Raw genomic sequence first — 14986 nt, 5'->3', positions numbered from 1 at the left:
TATCCAGCTTACCGTTTGTGAATATTTAGGGACTCTCTGCTGTGAGCTTGACCGCATTCACACAACATCAAGAACGATATACGCTACATGTGGGTAGCAGTGTTGGGATGACTCGAGTCATTGAATTTAGTACCCTACTTCACCCAGTTACAAATTTTAACATGAATGTATTCCAAACAAAGCCACTCATATTACATAACTTTCATGTGAGGTTGTGGACCGCACAACTAAATAGTATCATCCTTTATGATACGATGACGAAATATTCTGATGATTTAATTTTACAGATCTCAAATACAAGTATATTTAGTAAATCATTTTGTCCACAAAGCTTCAAAGCATTTTTAATATACAAGGAGCTCTCATTATCAAAAGTGATACACAGTGCTTTCTTCGATTTCCACACGCTGTGCGCTGCAGTAGTTCGAAACATTTCATTGAAAATAACTATAACAAGCGTGACGGTAGTGTTTTAACTAGGAATTAGCGATATAAAAGTACGCGCAATTCATTTTACATGAATTATAATAAGCCACTACATTTATGAAAACATTTCGAGATTTGTTAATTTGCACTGAAAACTCATTAATGATATGTCTGTCCTACTACTACGCCATCTACTGCGAAGCCATTTGTCTTGAACGTCCCTATATCGCCCTCTGGGCCCAGCGCCCCCCATATTGCCCCCTGAGCGTTTCCGATTCCTTCAAAATCCAAATCGCCCTGGGGGGCGCTGAATGCATGGCTAAGAACCACTGGTGTATATTATTATGTCACTTCACTGAGATGTAGGGCAGGAATTAGCAATATGACGTCACGTGACATCATAGGTTCACATTTGAGTTCACACAGAACCTTTCAAAAAGGTTCGCGCTCACACGAACGTGAACCTTTCAGAGGTTCACATCATCCCTAGTGCTTACACGAAGCGGAGCGTCTGATGGCAGTGGTTCTCAGTGAATTTTTGAGGGTACGCGTGCAATTTTAATTTTTCTGGCACATTTTTCTGCAACATCGACTTTAGGGTTTTTGTGGCAAGCGATAAAAATGTTCGAGCTTTCAGATGCCTTGTTTATTAAGGCCTTATCCACCTTACTCTTACATTACCGTGTATAGCGTTACTCGCCTGATCTACATTAACTGTATTGAAAATCTGATTCTCTGCTGACCAATGATATATATATATATCATTGCTGCTGACGCATTGATGAGATTTACGACACAGCTTACACTGTAGAACTCGGACTCGTTCCACAGAACCACCGTCATCAACGCTTTTCAGCGACTAAGGCAGGGGGTGTCGAACTGAACTTGAGCCACGGGCCGGATGCAAACCTTTAGGTTACTCACGTCACGGACCGCACCAGTCAAATGATTCCATGTTACCTCGAAATCCCTTGCCTTGTTTTTCACTTGAATACTTTATTATGAAGAATTGTGTTTCGGATGATAGGGGTTCTATTCTAACAACACCGTCCGTCATTCGCACACAAGGGAATGGGCAATAATGATTTACCGGATGGATACAGTAGGCCCAGTTATAAACCGCTAAAACAGTGGTTCTAACGGCGAGTTGGCATATTTCTATGCTCCCTTGGTTTCAGTTGTAATCTGGAGTTGACTTGCTTGTGCGTTGTGACAAAAACAACAGATATAAACCATAAACATGGACGTTAGAATTTGGTTTAATATCGCAAAATCGCGATGCAAGTTTTTCACGATAGGCTAGAAACATTTGAATCAGAAACGATACAACGCTGCGATCAAGGGTATTTGAATCGTAAAAATGCTCGACGTTTGCTGTCATGACGGATTATGTAGTGAATGTGTTTCCAACTAAAACTCTCAACATTTGTTACACATGGACTAGATAACACAAGCATTTTTCCATCTGCTCAGAATCGTTTCGCGGGCCGTATGTTCGACATTGGACGAAGGAATCGATGTTGGCGCTATGGAGGCACGGTACAAGCTGAAAGACGATTGTTTTTTGACGTATCGACAAAAAATGAATAATTTGTCAAAATGATAGCGTTTGGTCAAAAACTTGTCAAAATTGTTCACAAAGTCAAAAATGTAATGCATGCTTGATTGTATTTTAGTCGTAGCGGACTCATCATTTTGTATTTACCACCTTTTAACCAACTTTATACTGTTGCAGATGGTGCATTCTCTGCTTACTGTGAATCATAAACCGTCCAATAATTAGTCTCAGATGGCGTGATGATCAAGATAACTCGAATCGATTAGATCCTAAAATTCATTCTGCGGCGAGGATGTGTTGTTAAACCGAGCGACAGCCCGACAATCAACCAGCATCCCAAAAAGACGGAGAAGTTGCAATTTGCGATTAAAGAATATCATATCGATATCTCATATCTGAATCTGAAACAAGTTAGCGTGAACATTAGGTGTCAGGCTATGTCAAAAACCGCAGGATGAAGAACTACGACGTAGACAGCATAGCGAGTATGAAACAATATAGACCACCAGTAATATAAGCTGAATTTCAGTGCTGCAAGCCAGCAGTTGCTACTGTTACACGTTTTTCTCCATTCATGCCCATCCACTTCTTAAGGACATACAGTTCGCAAAGTTTTCATTATATCGCAATCTTGTGGTTCTTTTGAATCGTTTGAATTTCAATAGATGATTGATTGATTGACTGACTATCAGAAAATGTAGCGAAGTATTTCTAGTTCTACTGCAATAATTTTCGAATTTTCGTAAAACATTGCGTAACGTAACTACTCGGGATCTTCATAAGTAAAAATTTTGTTAAAAAAAGTTTTCTGATGTCTAAAATGTAAAAATATTCACATTCTTAGAGCAAAATTGTCCGTATTTTAGGTGAAAAACTTCCTACGGACTAGAAGTATATGTTACTGTGACGTCATAATGGTTAAGAACTATTCCACCTAACGTTTTTATTTTGTAATCTTATAGTATCGTGTGCATATTTAGTGAAATGTTTCGCGAAACGCTCTGTTACTACAATTGTCATCTATTCGGTCGTAAAGCTCGTTTGCCAAACTGAGTGCTGAAGGAAGGTAAGAAATATTATTGATGAAAATTTTATGATAGCCAGGAGTGAATTCTGTTAAATGTAAAAATATTCAATTCTTAGAGCAGAATTTTTCGTTTTGAGGAAGAAAAATGTCCCTACTGATGAAAGCTATATACTATTGTGACGTCATAATGGTTCAGAACTATTCCACCTAGCGTTTTATTGCAATCTTATAGCATCGTGTGCATATCTAGTGAAATGTTTCGCAATGTGCTCCGTTAATACAAATGTCATCTATTCGATCGAAAAGCTCGTTTGCCAATCTGGGTGCTGAAGACAGGTAAGAAATATTATTGATGAAAACTCGCGATACCCAGGAGTGAATTGTGTTCATATGTCACCTCCGAAACAATCAACATTATTTCTTTGTGGTTTTATCGAAATAATATCATTTTAATTAGACACCGGTGTCGTAATATAATTCGAATTTATTCTACAGTTATTGAATGCCTTGATCTGCAGCAGGTTCAAGGAGCAACTGCTATGCCAATATGTTTTGATTCCCTACATTCCTACAATATAACGTAATTATAGCACAGCCCAGTGTAGCAGTGTAGTTGCGGGCTTGCGAAAGTGATATCCTGCACATAGACCTATTGGTCACTATTGTATCGCCTAGAAAAGTTGAAGTTCGGAGCTAGAGCTAAACAGAACTAGGTGTAGGTCTACATTGAAATCAGCCTCAAAATTTTCGGCAGTATAACTGACTTAACATTACTAATACTTGAACTGGATGCAGTATATCACATTATTTAGTGATATCATAGTTTGAAACATTGTTCTGATTCAAGTGCATGACTGCGAAAAATACAACTTGAACATTTTATCGACTTTCCTATCATGATGGAATACCTGATGACCTAAATTCGTGTAATGACATTTAGAAGACTGTAGTCAATGTCGGTACCTATTGAATAGCATTCGGTAATGGTGGTCACCGAGCGGCATAGCCTATCTAATGTGAAACGGTATTTAGTAATTTTAACGTGGATCTGAAATGATCATGGCGAATGTTATGATCCAAAGCAGATAAATATTGTTCCCTGGAAGCTGCGCGCATCAGCATACACTATAACATCGTGCATATTTTTTCACTTTTCTGACGTGGAATAATTCGAATTAACTTGATAAGAAATTTAAGTACAATGGATTCCTAACTTTTGGTGTAGTGGTGCATTTGTAAAAACTGGGTTGACTCCTGACTCACACGAACCGTAACTTTTACGATAACTTCGTCTCGCACCAGCAGGAAAGAATTAATATTTGCGGATATTATAATTACTAGGGATGGTGTGAACGTTAGGTTCATGTGAGGTTCGCCTTCGATATTTGCGGACTATTATAATTACTATAGGGATGGCGTGAACGTGAGATTCATGTGATGTTCGCGTTCGATGTGTGAACTTCAGAAATTTAAAGGTTCATGTTTGCAAACGAACCTTATTAGGTTCTGCACTGTGAACCTTTTTCACATTTTAAAATTTCCCACGTCATTATAACATCTATAGTTGAAATTCTTTGCATTTAAACTGCGGGCCACTCTGTGTATGGCGCTGGCAGCATAAAAAAAACAACTCTGAACTAGCATGTAGCCTACTGTGATAATCTCAAAAATTTTACTTGCTTTGTCAAGAAAGTTTGGAAATATCCAGTTTTCCGTTTGTAAATGTTTAGAGACTTTGCTGTGAGCTTGACCCGTAATCACACAACACAAGAGGGGCGAGATAGCGCAGTGGTGTAATCTGCGGCTGCAACACCGATGGGTGTGGGTTCGAGTCCGACCGAGGTCGACTTCCGAATTTCCATGCCTAAGTGTTGGAGGTTTACCTGAGCTCCTCATCGCCACCTCATCCACGTCAGCGAAAGCCTAGAGATGGGCCGTGCTATAAGTCGGCAGTTACGGAAAATAAGAAGATTATCGGCCTGGTGTAAATGACCACATAGTGGTCGACAAACACCATGAATACCCAAAAACAAACAAACACAAGAGCGAAATACGTGGGTAGTCAGCGAATGATGCTTATTCCACCGATCAATGAAATTCATATAAAGAAAACATTTTTGTCTAATGTAAAACACATGGGGTGCATCTTGATATGATATGTTCATTGTATCATAAAAACCAAATCCGTGCGGTTGGGGATAATATCGGTATCAAGTACAGAAACCCGTTTTACACTCTGGGCATGTTTGGGTGATTCCAATATCTTTCCACTATAGGCTACCGAGAATCCGGATGGACAGTCAATAAATGCACTGCATGTAACAGAGTGACTAAAAGCCATCCAAAGATCCATCATCATTTATAAATCGCCCTAAATTTTCGAAAAGTTTGATAGTGATATGTGAAACTACTAATATCAAAGACGAAATTCATTATTGAATCCGAAAAAATTGTTCGCACTTTGTGCTACCATCATATGACCAATCGCGATTTGGTTGCGTACAGTAATCCGAGATGAATAGATACAGAATAGGTCGGAGTTCACCGGAAATGGATATAGTCAGATTTACACGGGGATTCGACGTCCAGCTAGTGATAGATAATGACCCCGGAATGTGGCCGTATATGCTACATGAGTGAGCGAAATGCGGTCGTGAATAGTAAAATGTTGGCCATCCCTGTAGCCCACTACACAATTTGATGAATTCATGATAAGATTTGTCCGACATTGGTTTCTCATGTAAAACACCGTCAGTGACCGCTGGGATGTTTTAATATAGGGGTGAACAATGAGTGGGTGTGGCACTATGATACGCAGCTATTTCGCAGCTAACCCCTTCCGCGCCGGGACCTATGCGGAAGACATGAAGTTTTAGCCAACATACGGCTGCAGGGCTAAGTGGGCAAAGTGTGATGCCAAAAATATCGGCTGCCACTTGGGCAAAAATGGCCGTTGCTGGTTGGCTAAGACTTTCAATATTGATATGTCCCGTCACCGAAATGGTTGGCACTATAGTTGAAATCGGGGAACGAGGAAAAATGAATGAGACTCCATAGGTGTCGTAAATCAGTAGCCTACTCGTGGCACATGAACAAAAAATTGTTACAAGTCTCTGCATTTTCTTATTGTATATCAATATATTCGGTTAGTTTGTGCGGATGATTTTATTTTATGTAAAAAATTGCTGATGGTGGTCAAAAAGATTGAAAAGCACTCGTGTAAGTGGTTCCTCTGGTTTATAATGATCGGCAATCTTTTTGAAGGGCGACCCAGGTTCAAAAGAAAATGAAGCCAGTATATAAACATGCGAACCCATTTTGCTTTTGGATACGGAGAAATTGTTTCAAGTCGTGCTGAAGTCAGATAAAAAGACTTCAAGTGGGATGTATAGCCTATACAGCTACTCGGGTCGCTCTTTAAAATGCGTAAAATCACTCGGCTCGAGGCAATTTGTGTATTGAATCGACTTCTAGTGGTATTGTGCATGACTCCAGTCAAACAGCGTTGTAACCAAGTCACACAGCTCCGAGTCACAAGTCAATCTCAATTTTATCGTTTTGACCCGAGTCAAGTCCGAGTCCAAGTCAGACAAGAAGAGGGTCGAGTCCGCGTCATGGTATTATGACTCCAGTCCGAGTCCAAGTCATTGTGTTGACTGCTCAGTTTCCAGTTAAAGTCTTGTTAAATCCAATTTTTATAACTCTATTTGGTGATAACGAATGGATCACATTTATAATATACTCATTTTTCTCACTATTGGCAGTTTCTGAGCTAATTTTGAAGTAGCAGTACCAATAGACGAAATCCCAATAGTGTGGTTATTTTACTATTCTTCGAAATTACAATGAAATATCGGTCTTGGCCGTCTTAGTCTCGAGTCATATGACTTGGTTCGAGTCATGCTCGAGCGAGTCCCAGTCGATTCAATACACAAATTGACTCGAGTCGAGTCGAGTAATGCCCGTAATTTGAGAAAATGACCCGAGTCAAGTCGAGTCATTACAACCCTGCAACCAAGTCATACGACTCGAGTCTAGGACGGCCAAGACGGATATTTCATTGTAACGTCGCAGAATAGTGGGAGTCACATCATTATTGGTATTTTGTCTACGAGTCCATACTTGGAAAGTAGGGCCAGAAACTGTTAGGACTGAGGAATATTGCGACATAATGAATGCGAGCCATTCTATATCACTCGAGTGGGTTGGACCCAATTGAACTCAGAACTGAACATTGAATATAATGACTTGGACTCGGACTCGAATCATAACACTACGACTCGGACTCGACTCTCTGCTCAATGACTTGAACACGTATTTGACTCGGTGGTGAATTTAAATGACTCGACCTGACTCGTATCTAAACTATATAAGTGAGATTGACTTGTGAGTCGGAACCTTGTGACTTGGTTACAACCCTGGGTCACGCCCATAGCCTACCTACCCTTGCGTAAGCTCACTCAGCTGATGAGAATGATATGCTACTATGACGTCATAACGATAAAGAATTCTCGTGGCGTTTTTTGCTATGTTATTGCATCGTGTTCGTGTGCATATCGTAGTGAAATGTTTCACGAACGCTCTATCAATAACCATGTCATCTATTCGGTCGAAAATATCGTTTGGCAATATGGATGTTGAAAACAGGTAAGGAATATTCTTGGTGTAAATTGGTGATTTCTTTTAGTGAATTACGTTCCTATAACACCTTCAAAACCTTAAATTTTTACCTTTTTTCAATGTTCTGTCGAAATACTATGATTTTAATCATACGCCGGTGTGGCAATATGGAATCGGTGTCTCTTACACACCAAAGAGTCTACTAATGTACACACGGTGTGATACTGGGAACGGCCGTTGCACACCAAATATATTATGCTAAACGTACCGGGATTCCAACTCGGCGGCGGTGTGTAGGCCTATATAATGATTAATCGTCAAATTTATTCCATGGTCTGGTTATAGTCATTGATTGTGAACCAACTGTTAAGGCTACAGTTCTATACTACGTAATTATAGCACATTCCAGTGTCCAGGCTTGCAAAAGTGATAACCTGGAGAGATTGGTTGCTACTGCATCGCCTGGAATAGTTGAAATTTGAAGATAGCCCTAAAACAGAACTGCGCACAGTGCGCATGACTCGACTCGACTTGAGTCAATCTGTGTTTTGACTCGACTTGGAATCGGGTCATTGAGCATGACTCGAACCAAGTCATATGACTATAAACTAAAACGGCCAAGACCGACATTTCATTGTAATTTCGAAGAATAGTAAACTAACCATGCAGTATTGGGATTTTGTCTATTGATACTGGTACTTGAACAGGCGTCCAGAAACTGCTACCAGTGAGGAAAATTAGGATATTTAAATGCGAACCATTCTATATCACCTAACAGAGTTATAAAATGTAGGTTTAACGATACTTTAACTGGAAACTGAACGGTCAACACAATGACTTGAACTCCGACTCGAGTCACAATACCATGACTGGGACTCGACCAGGCGCGTAGCCAGGGGGGGGGTTTCGGGGGGTCGAAACCCCCTCCTTTAGAATCGCGAAACCCCCTCCTTTAACGAGTCACTCGACCCTCTGCTTTCTGACTTGGACTCGGACTTGACTCGGTGGTGGATTGAATATGACTCGACTTGACTCGAGTCAAATCTATAAAAGTGAGATTGACTTGTGACTCGGAGCCTTGTGACTTGGTTACAACCCTGCTGAAGCATGCATCTATATTTTTGCTGGATTAAATATGTAACAGGGTTGAACACCTTTCTGTTTCGCTTGACCTGAAGAATTAATATTTCAATCAAATATATGACGGCGAATCTAGAAACTAACATGGCTCACCTCTGGCTAGGATTTTCCAGTTCAATGGTAGGTGTCTGTGGCGAGAGAGAACATGAAAATTGAGTCTTAGATTTGTAAATCAAGTGTTTGCAATCTTTGTATGCAGCGCAGTGTAATTATTTGCTTGATACATTAGAATGGCAATGCATGATATCTATTCTGAGACAATTTTGTTTTCTTGCAAAGTTCTGCCATTTTTCCAGCACCAAAAAGACGTGGATGGAAAATCAGTTTTTGCCATCCTCGTCTAGGTTCCATTTCAAGTCAAAAGGGAAGGAAATTAAGGTTGGCTGCATTACTTTATATAGCAATATTGACTTTATGAACACGATTTTGCGCATGCCTAAGCTTGCAATCAATCTTTTCTGTGTCAATGTAGAATTTGTGTTTTATGGTTGAATTTAATTTTGCGATAATGTTTAAATTCACTCTCTGAACTGCTACTATTAATATACATTTATTCAGGTTCCCTCCTATATTCCACCTTCCCGCCCGACTGAAGATACCAGGCCAAGTACCAGCAATCTCAGTGTAAGCTGGTGTCAATTTCATAGATTCATGATTATGTACTGTAATGTAGAATGATATCTTCCAGGCTTTCAGGAGAGCTCTGAGCAGAGTGGTAGGCTGGTTTTCTTGGCTATCCATAGTACGATGCCGCAATCGCAAGGTAAGGAAAGCGATGCATGTAGGTAATGTATTGAATAGTCCCTCAAATCTATATCATTTGCAGAGCGGTAAATCTCCATCCGAGGAGAAGTGTCAGGTGAGATATTATTATTGATACATTTGTGATGGGAAGCTGTCGAATTTGATCCGTACATTCTGTGAGCCCGCCATGCTGATATCAGCGCTGTTGACGCAGTTGTCAATGATAGAGATTTCCAAATTATCCAGTGGTTCTTAAATAACCATTTTTCCATCTGTACCCCTTGAGAAATCACGTGTTGATCCAAAATCTGCTTCAAGTCGTCTTGTGAGTGATTTCTTTCATTTCATCATGGTAATGACACGTCCATTGTATCAGGGGAGAAATTTTCCTGCCTCTTCTATATCTTATAAAATTTGAAATTGTGAGCGCATGCTGACTCTGACTCATGTTTCACATCCCAATTGGTTTTGATGTAGCGATTTGGCTATGATTTCCAATTCATTTTATAGCAGAGTAATGACACCTACTTTCAATGTAGTTTCCTTACACGCAGTCTTTTTATATATTCTGGTGCAATGGCACTTTGACTCTATCATGAACATTTACATAACAGCATGTCTGTTATGACTATATGTAGCCTACAAGCAGCTGAAACAAATACTAAAACCGATATATTTTCCAGAAATCAAATAGGAGATTTGAACCATCCAAGTTCACTCCGGCTAATGTGGACATAGACCATCAGGTAGAACCAATTCTGAGGTATTTTCTATTCACCCTAATTGGTATTATGTTTTCAAGGATGAGTTGGGTACGCCGGTTCAAGATTCTGCTTGGAGTAGGCCTACATCAGATTTGACCACTGTGACCGACAAGTCATTGGTAGGTATTCTGTACTGTTGTTTTTTCCGTGTCGGTGATCCGATACATTCTCTGGCTGCAGGCTTTAGAGCTGAAAGATTGTCTCAGCACTAAAGATCAGTCGACTTCTTCTCGGCGGCACACTGACACTGCAGTCAAGTCACGGGTAAGTTTTCCAAGAAAGTTAAGTTCATGCTTTAGTAGGGATATAATGAGTGTTCGTTTCGTCAAATTGTAATTATTACACGTTTTAGAAGTCTAAAGCACGCAGAAAACCAAGTGTTGTAGATCCCATGACTGAGGGACAGGTTGAGCATCAGGTAAATTCTTTGCAGAGAACATCTTTATTTACTCATTGACCATATTCTGTTTTTCAGGAGGGTGTGATGTATACTAAATTGCAAAAAAATCCTGCCATGGATAATTACCATTTGAATGTGGAGAAGGATCAATCCAAGGTAATAATTATTCAAGTTGACTTCCTAGTTTTCAAGGATTTCATACATTTTGCGTTGCAGGATTTTATGGGAAAAGATCTTCAACATTCTGAAGATCAACCACTTCCCAAAAAATCCATGAAAAAGAAAAGGGTAAGATTTCACTGTCATGTAGTTTGATGCGAGGAAATTTAATGCAAAATTCACGTATTGGCGCCAGAGATCGAGTTATTATTTCGTCTGGAATTTAGTATGTTATTTAATTGATTTCCAGAAGTCAAAGTCGACAGAAAGATTGCGTCAATCTGAATCAGTTTCCACCGAACCAAAAGTTGATCATCAGGTACTAGTCTCATATCTTTGTGATTTCATTCGACTCGGTGTGATCCAGTTTTTGCACGACTCGAGTGAACTTTTTTAGATGACTTGACTTGACTCGAGTCACCGACTTGGACTTGACTCGACGTTTCAAAAATGTGAATTGACTTGTGACTCGAAGCGAAATTTTCGAGGCAATTTCAAGTCATCAAGTAATCGATGTCGACTAAGTCGCTGTACCTTCACATACATGTTCTCGACACACTGCGCAACCCGTTATCAAACGATTACGCGGCTTGATTTAGCTGAGCCTCCAATGATGCGTCAGAAATAAATTGACACAAACAAAGTGATTAGAGCTGATGTTGTTGTAGACTCGCTCAGTGTCTACCTTAGCAAACCTCTTGTATGACTTCAATCGGAGTGATATAGTCATACATTTATATTACTCTTCAACAATTGGTGCAGGTATACATTGAATCATGCGGATGTGTATTGGGATTGTGTATTGCAGCATATCGATTTGTTTCAACTGTCTGAGGTTTCTAATTCTACTTAACTCGACATGACTTTGCGACTTGACTTGGCTTGACTCGAGTAACCTCCAAAACTCGAGTGACTTGACTTGACTCGATGTAAGATTTGCAATGACTCGAGATGACTTGTGACTCGAGCTAGTAACTTGATCCCAACACTCGTATGATCTCGATACTGCACACGTTGCACATTTTCAGGCAAAACTCAGATTCGACAACAGCAATGCAGTATACCGGTATCATATTATTAAATGACACACTGAAAGATCTTGTTAGAGTTGCACCCATGGTTTCAGTTTCACCACAGCATTTCAAGTCCTAGTAAAAGGATTGGAAAATAGAAATAATTAGGATGGCCAAGTAATTAGGAAGAAACAGACTATATAGGTATTTTTCACTCAAGCTTAATCAACTGTTCAACCATGAATTTTCCGCAACGCTTTTTTTGCCTTAATATGTATTGTCAACCTGTGTTACAAAATTTAGAATCCTTTAGAATCCTACCGAGCGAGATAGTGTAATGGTTATGTGTCCGGCTTCTCAAACGGTAGGTCGTGGGTTCGATCCCTGGCCGGGTCATACCAAAGACTCGAAAAATGGTATCCGCAGCTATCCTGCTAGGCGCTCAGCAATCACGGATAGCATGGAGGAGAAAAAAAAACGGGGGCGCAGACTAGATGACCTCATGGGGCTGTATCGCAACTCCGTCGCCAAAGCATCTCGATGGTGCAGCAGGCGAGAAAGAATATCATATCTCTCTCTCTCTCTCTCTCTAGGTAGCTTGCTATTCTAGCATATTGTCCAATCTTGAACTACAGTTACATTTGAAAATGGATTGTCTTTTACAAAATATTTCGTTGTTTTAATTTGATCTTTTTTTATCAGACACATAAGTCCAACGACTTGGGAAGCAGTCAACATGAGCAATCTCTCCCGCAACGCCGCTCTAAATCCCTGGAGGTGAGGACACCTTAAACTTATGCGTATGATTTGTCATGACACGCAGGTCTTAGCCATTGTTGGTTGCATGCAATTAGGCCCAATCAATGGTCGAATGGGAACGTTGTGATGATTAAGTCCAATACTGTCCAAATGGTACTTTGCCGAATGTATTGAAAAATTTAGAACCCAAGGTGGTGTGCTAGTCAAGAATGTCGCACACTCCTGTACTACAAATATTATTTAAAATTGATTATCTGTAATGGTCTCATTTAACCTTATGATTTAATTTTCCTTAGCAGGCCCGAAAGTCTAAGAACTTGGGAAGCAGTCAAAGCGACCAACCGGTATCTACACGTCGCTCTAAGTCCATGGCAAAATCCCGGGTTGGTCATTTATTTTGAATGTGATATCCAGCAGAATATTTTCTAGTTTGCCAGACGATAATTTCACATTATTTTCATTGCTTCTCAAACTTATCTAATATGCTTACTATTTTTATCAGCAGGTGGTGTTGAGATACATACAGGTTTGCTAATTTTTTGTATACATAATAGTAAAACTGTTCAAAGAGATATGAAGTTGTATTATGCCCAATGCAATTCAACTCATGAAACATGCGCATTGATATCGAACTCATTAGTGTTTCCTTGACAATGCTATTTTAATTCATTAGAATTTGCTACTACAATAATAATAAAGAGTACCGTGATTTTCCATGTATAATGCGCAAAATTTTACTGATTTTTTGCCCTAAAATAGGGGGTGCGTATTATACATGGGTACAGCAAGCCTTGAAAAAAGAAATCCCTCGATCAAAAACTTGAAATCACACCTTTCTTCATGTTTGTTTAAATCGTGCATCACCTCTAGCCATTGGGCCCATTAATTCGTATAATAGAGTGTAACACGCTGCCAAATAGAGAAGCGTGTTGCCAATTAACGAAAAGCATGTTTCTAATTAACGAGAGTCGTCTGCAAAGCACGCGATCTCTTACTGAGTTGGTTTGCAGTTTGTACACGAGCGAAATCAGGTCACTGATTTCTACAAGCGTGCGCGGCAATCCTTGTTGATTCATCGCGTCAACAACAGGCCTTAACAATCGCATACACAAGAGGCCATGTGCGCAAGATATAACCGCTTGCGTAATCAGTCGCATCTCCAACAGGACTGGTGCGCCCGACATAACCGTTGGCCTGAGCAATCGCATCTGTAATTGTAATAGGTCTCGTACGCAAGATGTCGTGTGTCGCTAGCCTGAACTATCGCGTCGCCGACCTCACAGGCTTTGCCTACTATCTACTCTCGTTTAGAGACAATGCCGCAATTAATTGTATTATGATTAGTGATCAGTATGTCATGACTGTTCGACAGTGACATCGCAAAACAACAACATCGAATACTAAACCGCAACTATTCATGTACTCATGTACTGCGAATGCAGGGTGCGTACTATACATGGGTACAGGCTTTTTTCCAGACTATACACGTCATTTTAAGGGTGCGTATTATACATTGGGGCGCACTATATTCGGAAAATTACTGTGTGCATTTTGATGCATGAGTATGATAGAAAGCAACCTAGCCTAGTTCCTACTGTAAGCAATTTTTTACAGACTAGAACTCATTTTGTTGATTAAATTAAATCCATTAGTCTTAATGGGTGATTATTTTAACTTGCAAATTAGTACGGTATGTATTGTATTTCATACTTATTTTGTGTAGCAGACATGCTTTCACAAATTCTGATTGATATGATTTCAAGGTTTCCCATCTATAAGGATTCTAAACCGGTGAATGCTTTGTTTATGTGGGACTGTAAATGAGCACGAAAAAAATCGATCAACTTGTAATTGAATCCATCAGGTACCCAATCCTCCTCAATCGCATCATTGGTCAATGAAGTTTTTTTATAACCTGATGATTTGCGATCATTTCGATCAATTATCCCCAGAACATTGACAATTTTAATTGCACAGATTTTGGAGTCTGAACAGACCGACAAGCCAGTGCCAGAGAGCCTTCCGTCCAAAGAGAAATCTGCTGAGGTAACTGCTAATTACCTTACTGTAAGATTAATGGATAAGTGGTTCATTAGCTCATCGCTTAACGAAAATGTACAAATATATTCAAATAATTGGTGGGTGGTACAGAACTTGAACACGGCTTTTAACGCTAATTTCATATTTTTATTGACACAAAGAACTTTTCGCATGCCTGTTATCTAAAGCAGTGGTTCTTAACCTTTTCTCGTCCAGCGCCCCCTTTCAAAAATTATCGTGCTCCAGCGCCCCCCCCCCCTCAACTTCATATTGTAAGGAATGTAATAAAGACAATGAGTAAGAGGGAGGGCCGTAACAGCACTTCGTCAACCCCCC

The 14986-nt window shown here is 39.8% G+C and overlaps 1 protein-coding gene and 1 long non-coding RNA gene across 33 annotated transcripts in view; one reads left to right on the top strand and one right to left on the bottom strand.

Moving 5' to 3' along the window:
- Nucleotides 1-2944: 2944 nt before the first annotated feature.
- LOC145445082 (uncharacterized) overlaps nucleotides 2945-14986 on the top strand; it is a 59705-nt gene continuing 47663 nt past the window's right edge. For 10 of the 32 annotated variants that reach the window (XM_080323174.1, XM_080323181.1, XM_080323177.1 and 7 more), the window contains exons 1-15: nucleotides 3390-7658; nucleotides 9068-9149; nucleotides 9330-9395; nucleotides 9460-9534; nucleotides 9598-9630; nucleotides 10199-10261; nucleotides 10318-10398; nucleotides 10460-10543; nucleotides 10632-10697; nucleotides 10755-10835; nucleotides 10896-10967; nucleotides 11089-11157; nucleotides 12554-12628; nucleotides 12907-12993; nucleotides 14588-14656. In XM_080323174.1, the coding sequence (XP_080179300.1) occupies nucleotides 7540-7658; nucleotides 9068-9149; nucleotides 9330-9395; nucleotides 9460-9534; nucleotides 9598-9630; nucleotides 10199-10261; nucleotides 10318-10398; nucleotides 10460-10543; nucleotides 10632-10697; nucleotides 10755-10835; nucleotides 10896-10967; nucleotides 11089-11157; nucleotides 12554-12628; nucleotides 12907-12993; nucleotides 14588-14656 (1122 nt within the window). In that variant the 5' untranslated portion in view covers nucleotides 3390-7539. Of the gene's footprint in view, nucleotides 3051-3255; nucleotides 3348-3386; nucleotides 7659-9067; nucleotides 9150-9329; nucleotides 9396-9459; nucleotides 9535-9597; nucleotides 9631-10198; nucleotides 10262-10317; nucleotides 10399-10459; nucleotides 10544-10631; nucleotides 10698-10754; nucleotides 10836-10895; nucleotides 10968-11088; nucleotides 11158-12553; nucleotides 12629-12906; nucleotides 12994-14587; nucleotides 14657-14986 lie in introns of those variants that run through there. The other 22 variants (XM_080323192.1, XM_080323191.1, XM_080323194.1 and 19 more) reach the window with 9 other exon arrangements.
- LOC145445124 (uncharacterized) lies at nucleotides 12082-14610 on the bottom strand. The gene is made up of 2 exons (XR_013916893.1): nucleotides 14017-14610; nucleotides 12082-13835 (listed from the first exon to the last, which is right to left on the bottom strand). It is a non-coding gene; the product is annotated as an uncharacterized LOC145445124 (long non-coding RNA).

Source organism: Botryllus schlosseri, chromosome 8, assembly GCF_051294905.1.
Source record: "Botryllus schlosseri isolate E-star chromosome 8, Bs_hap1, whole genome shotgun sequence".
Classification (NCBI taxonomy): Eukaryota; Metazoa; Chordata; class Ascidiacea; order Stolidobranchia; family Styelidae; genus Botryllus; species Botryllus schlosseri.
This window is presented reverse-complemented; position numbering and strand designations above follow the sequence as displayed.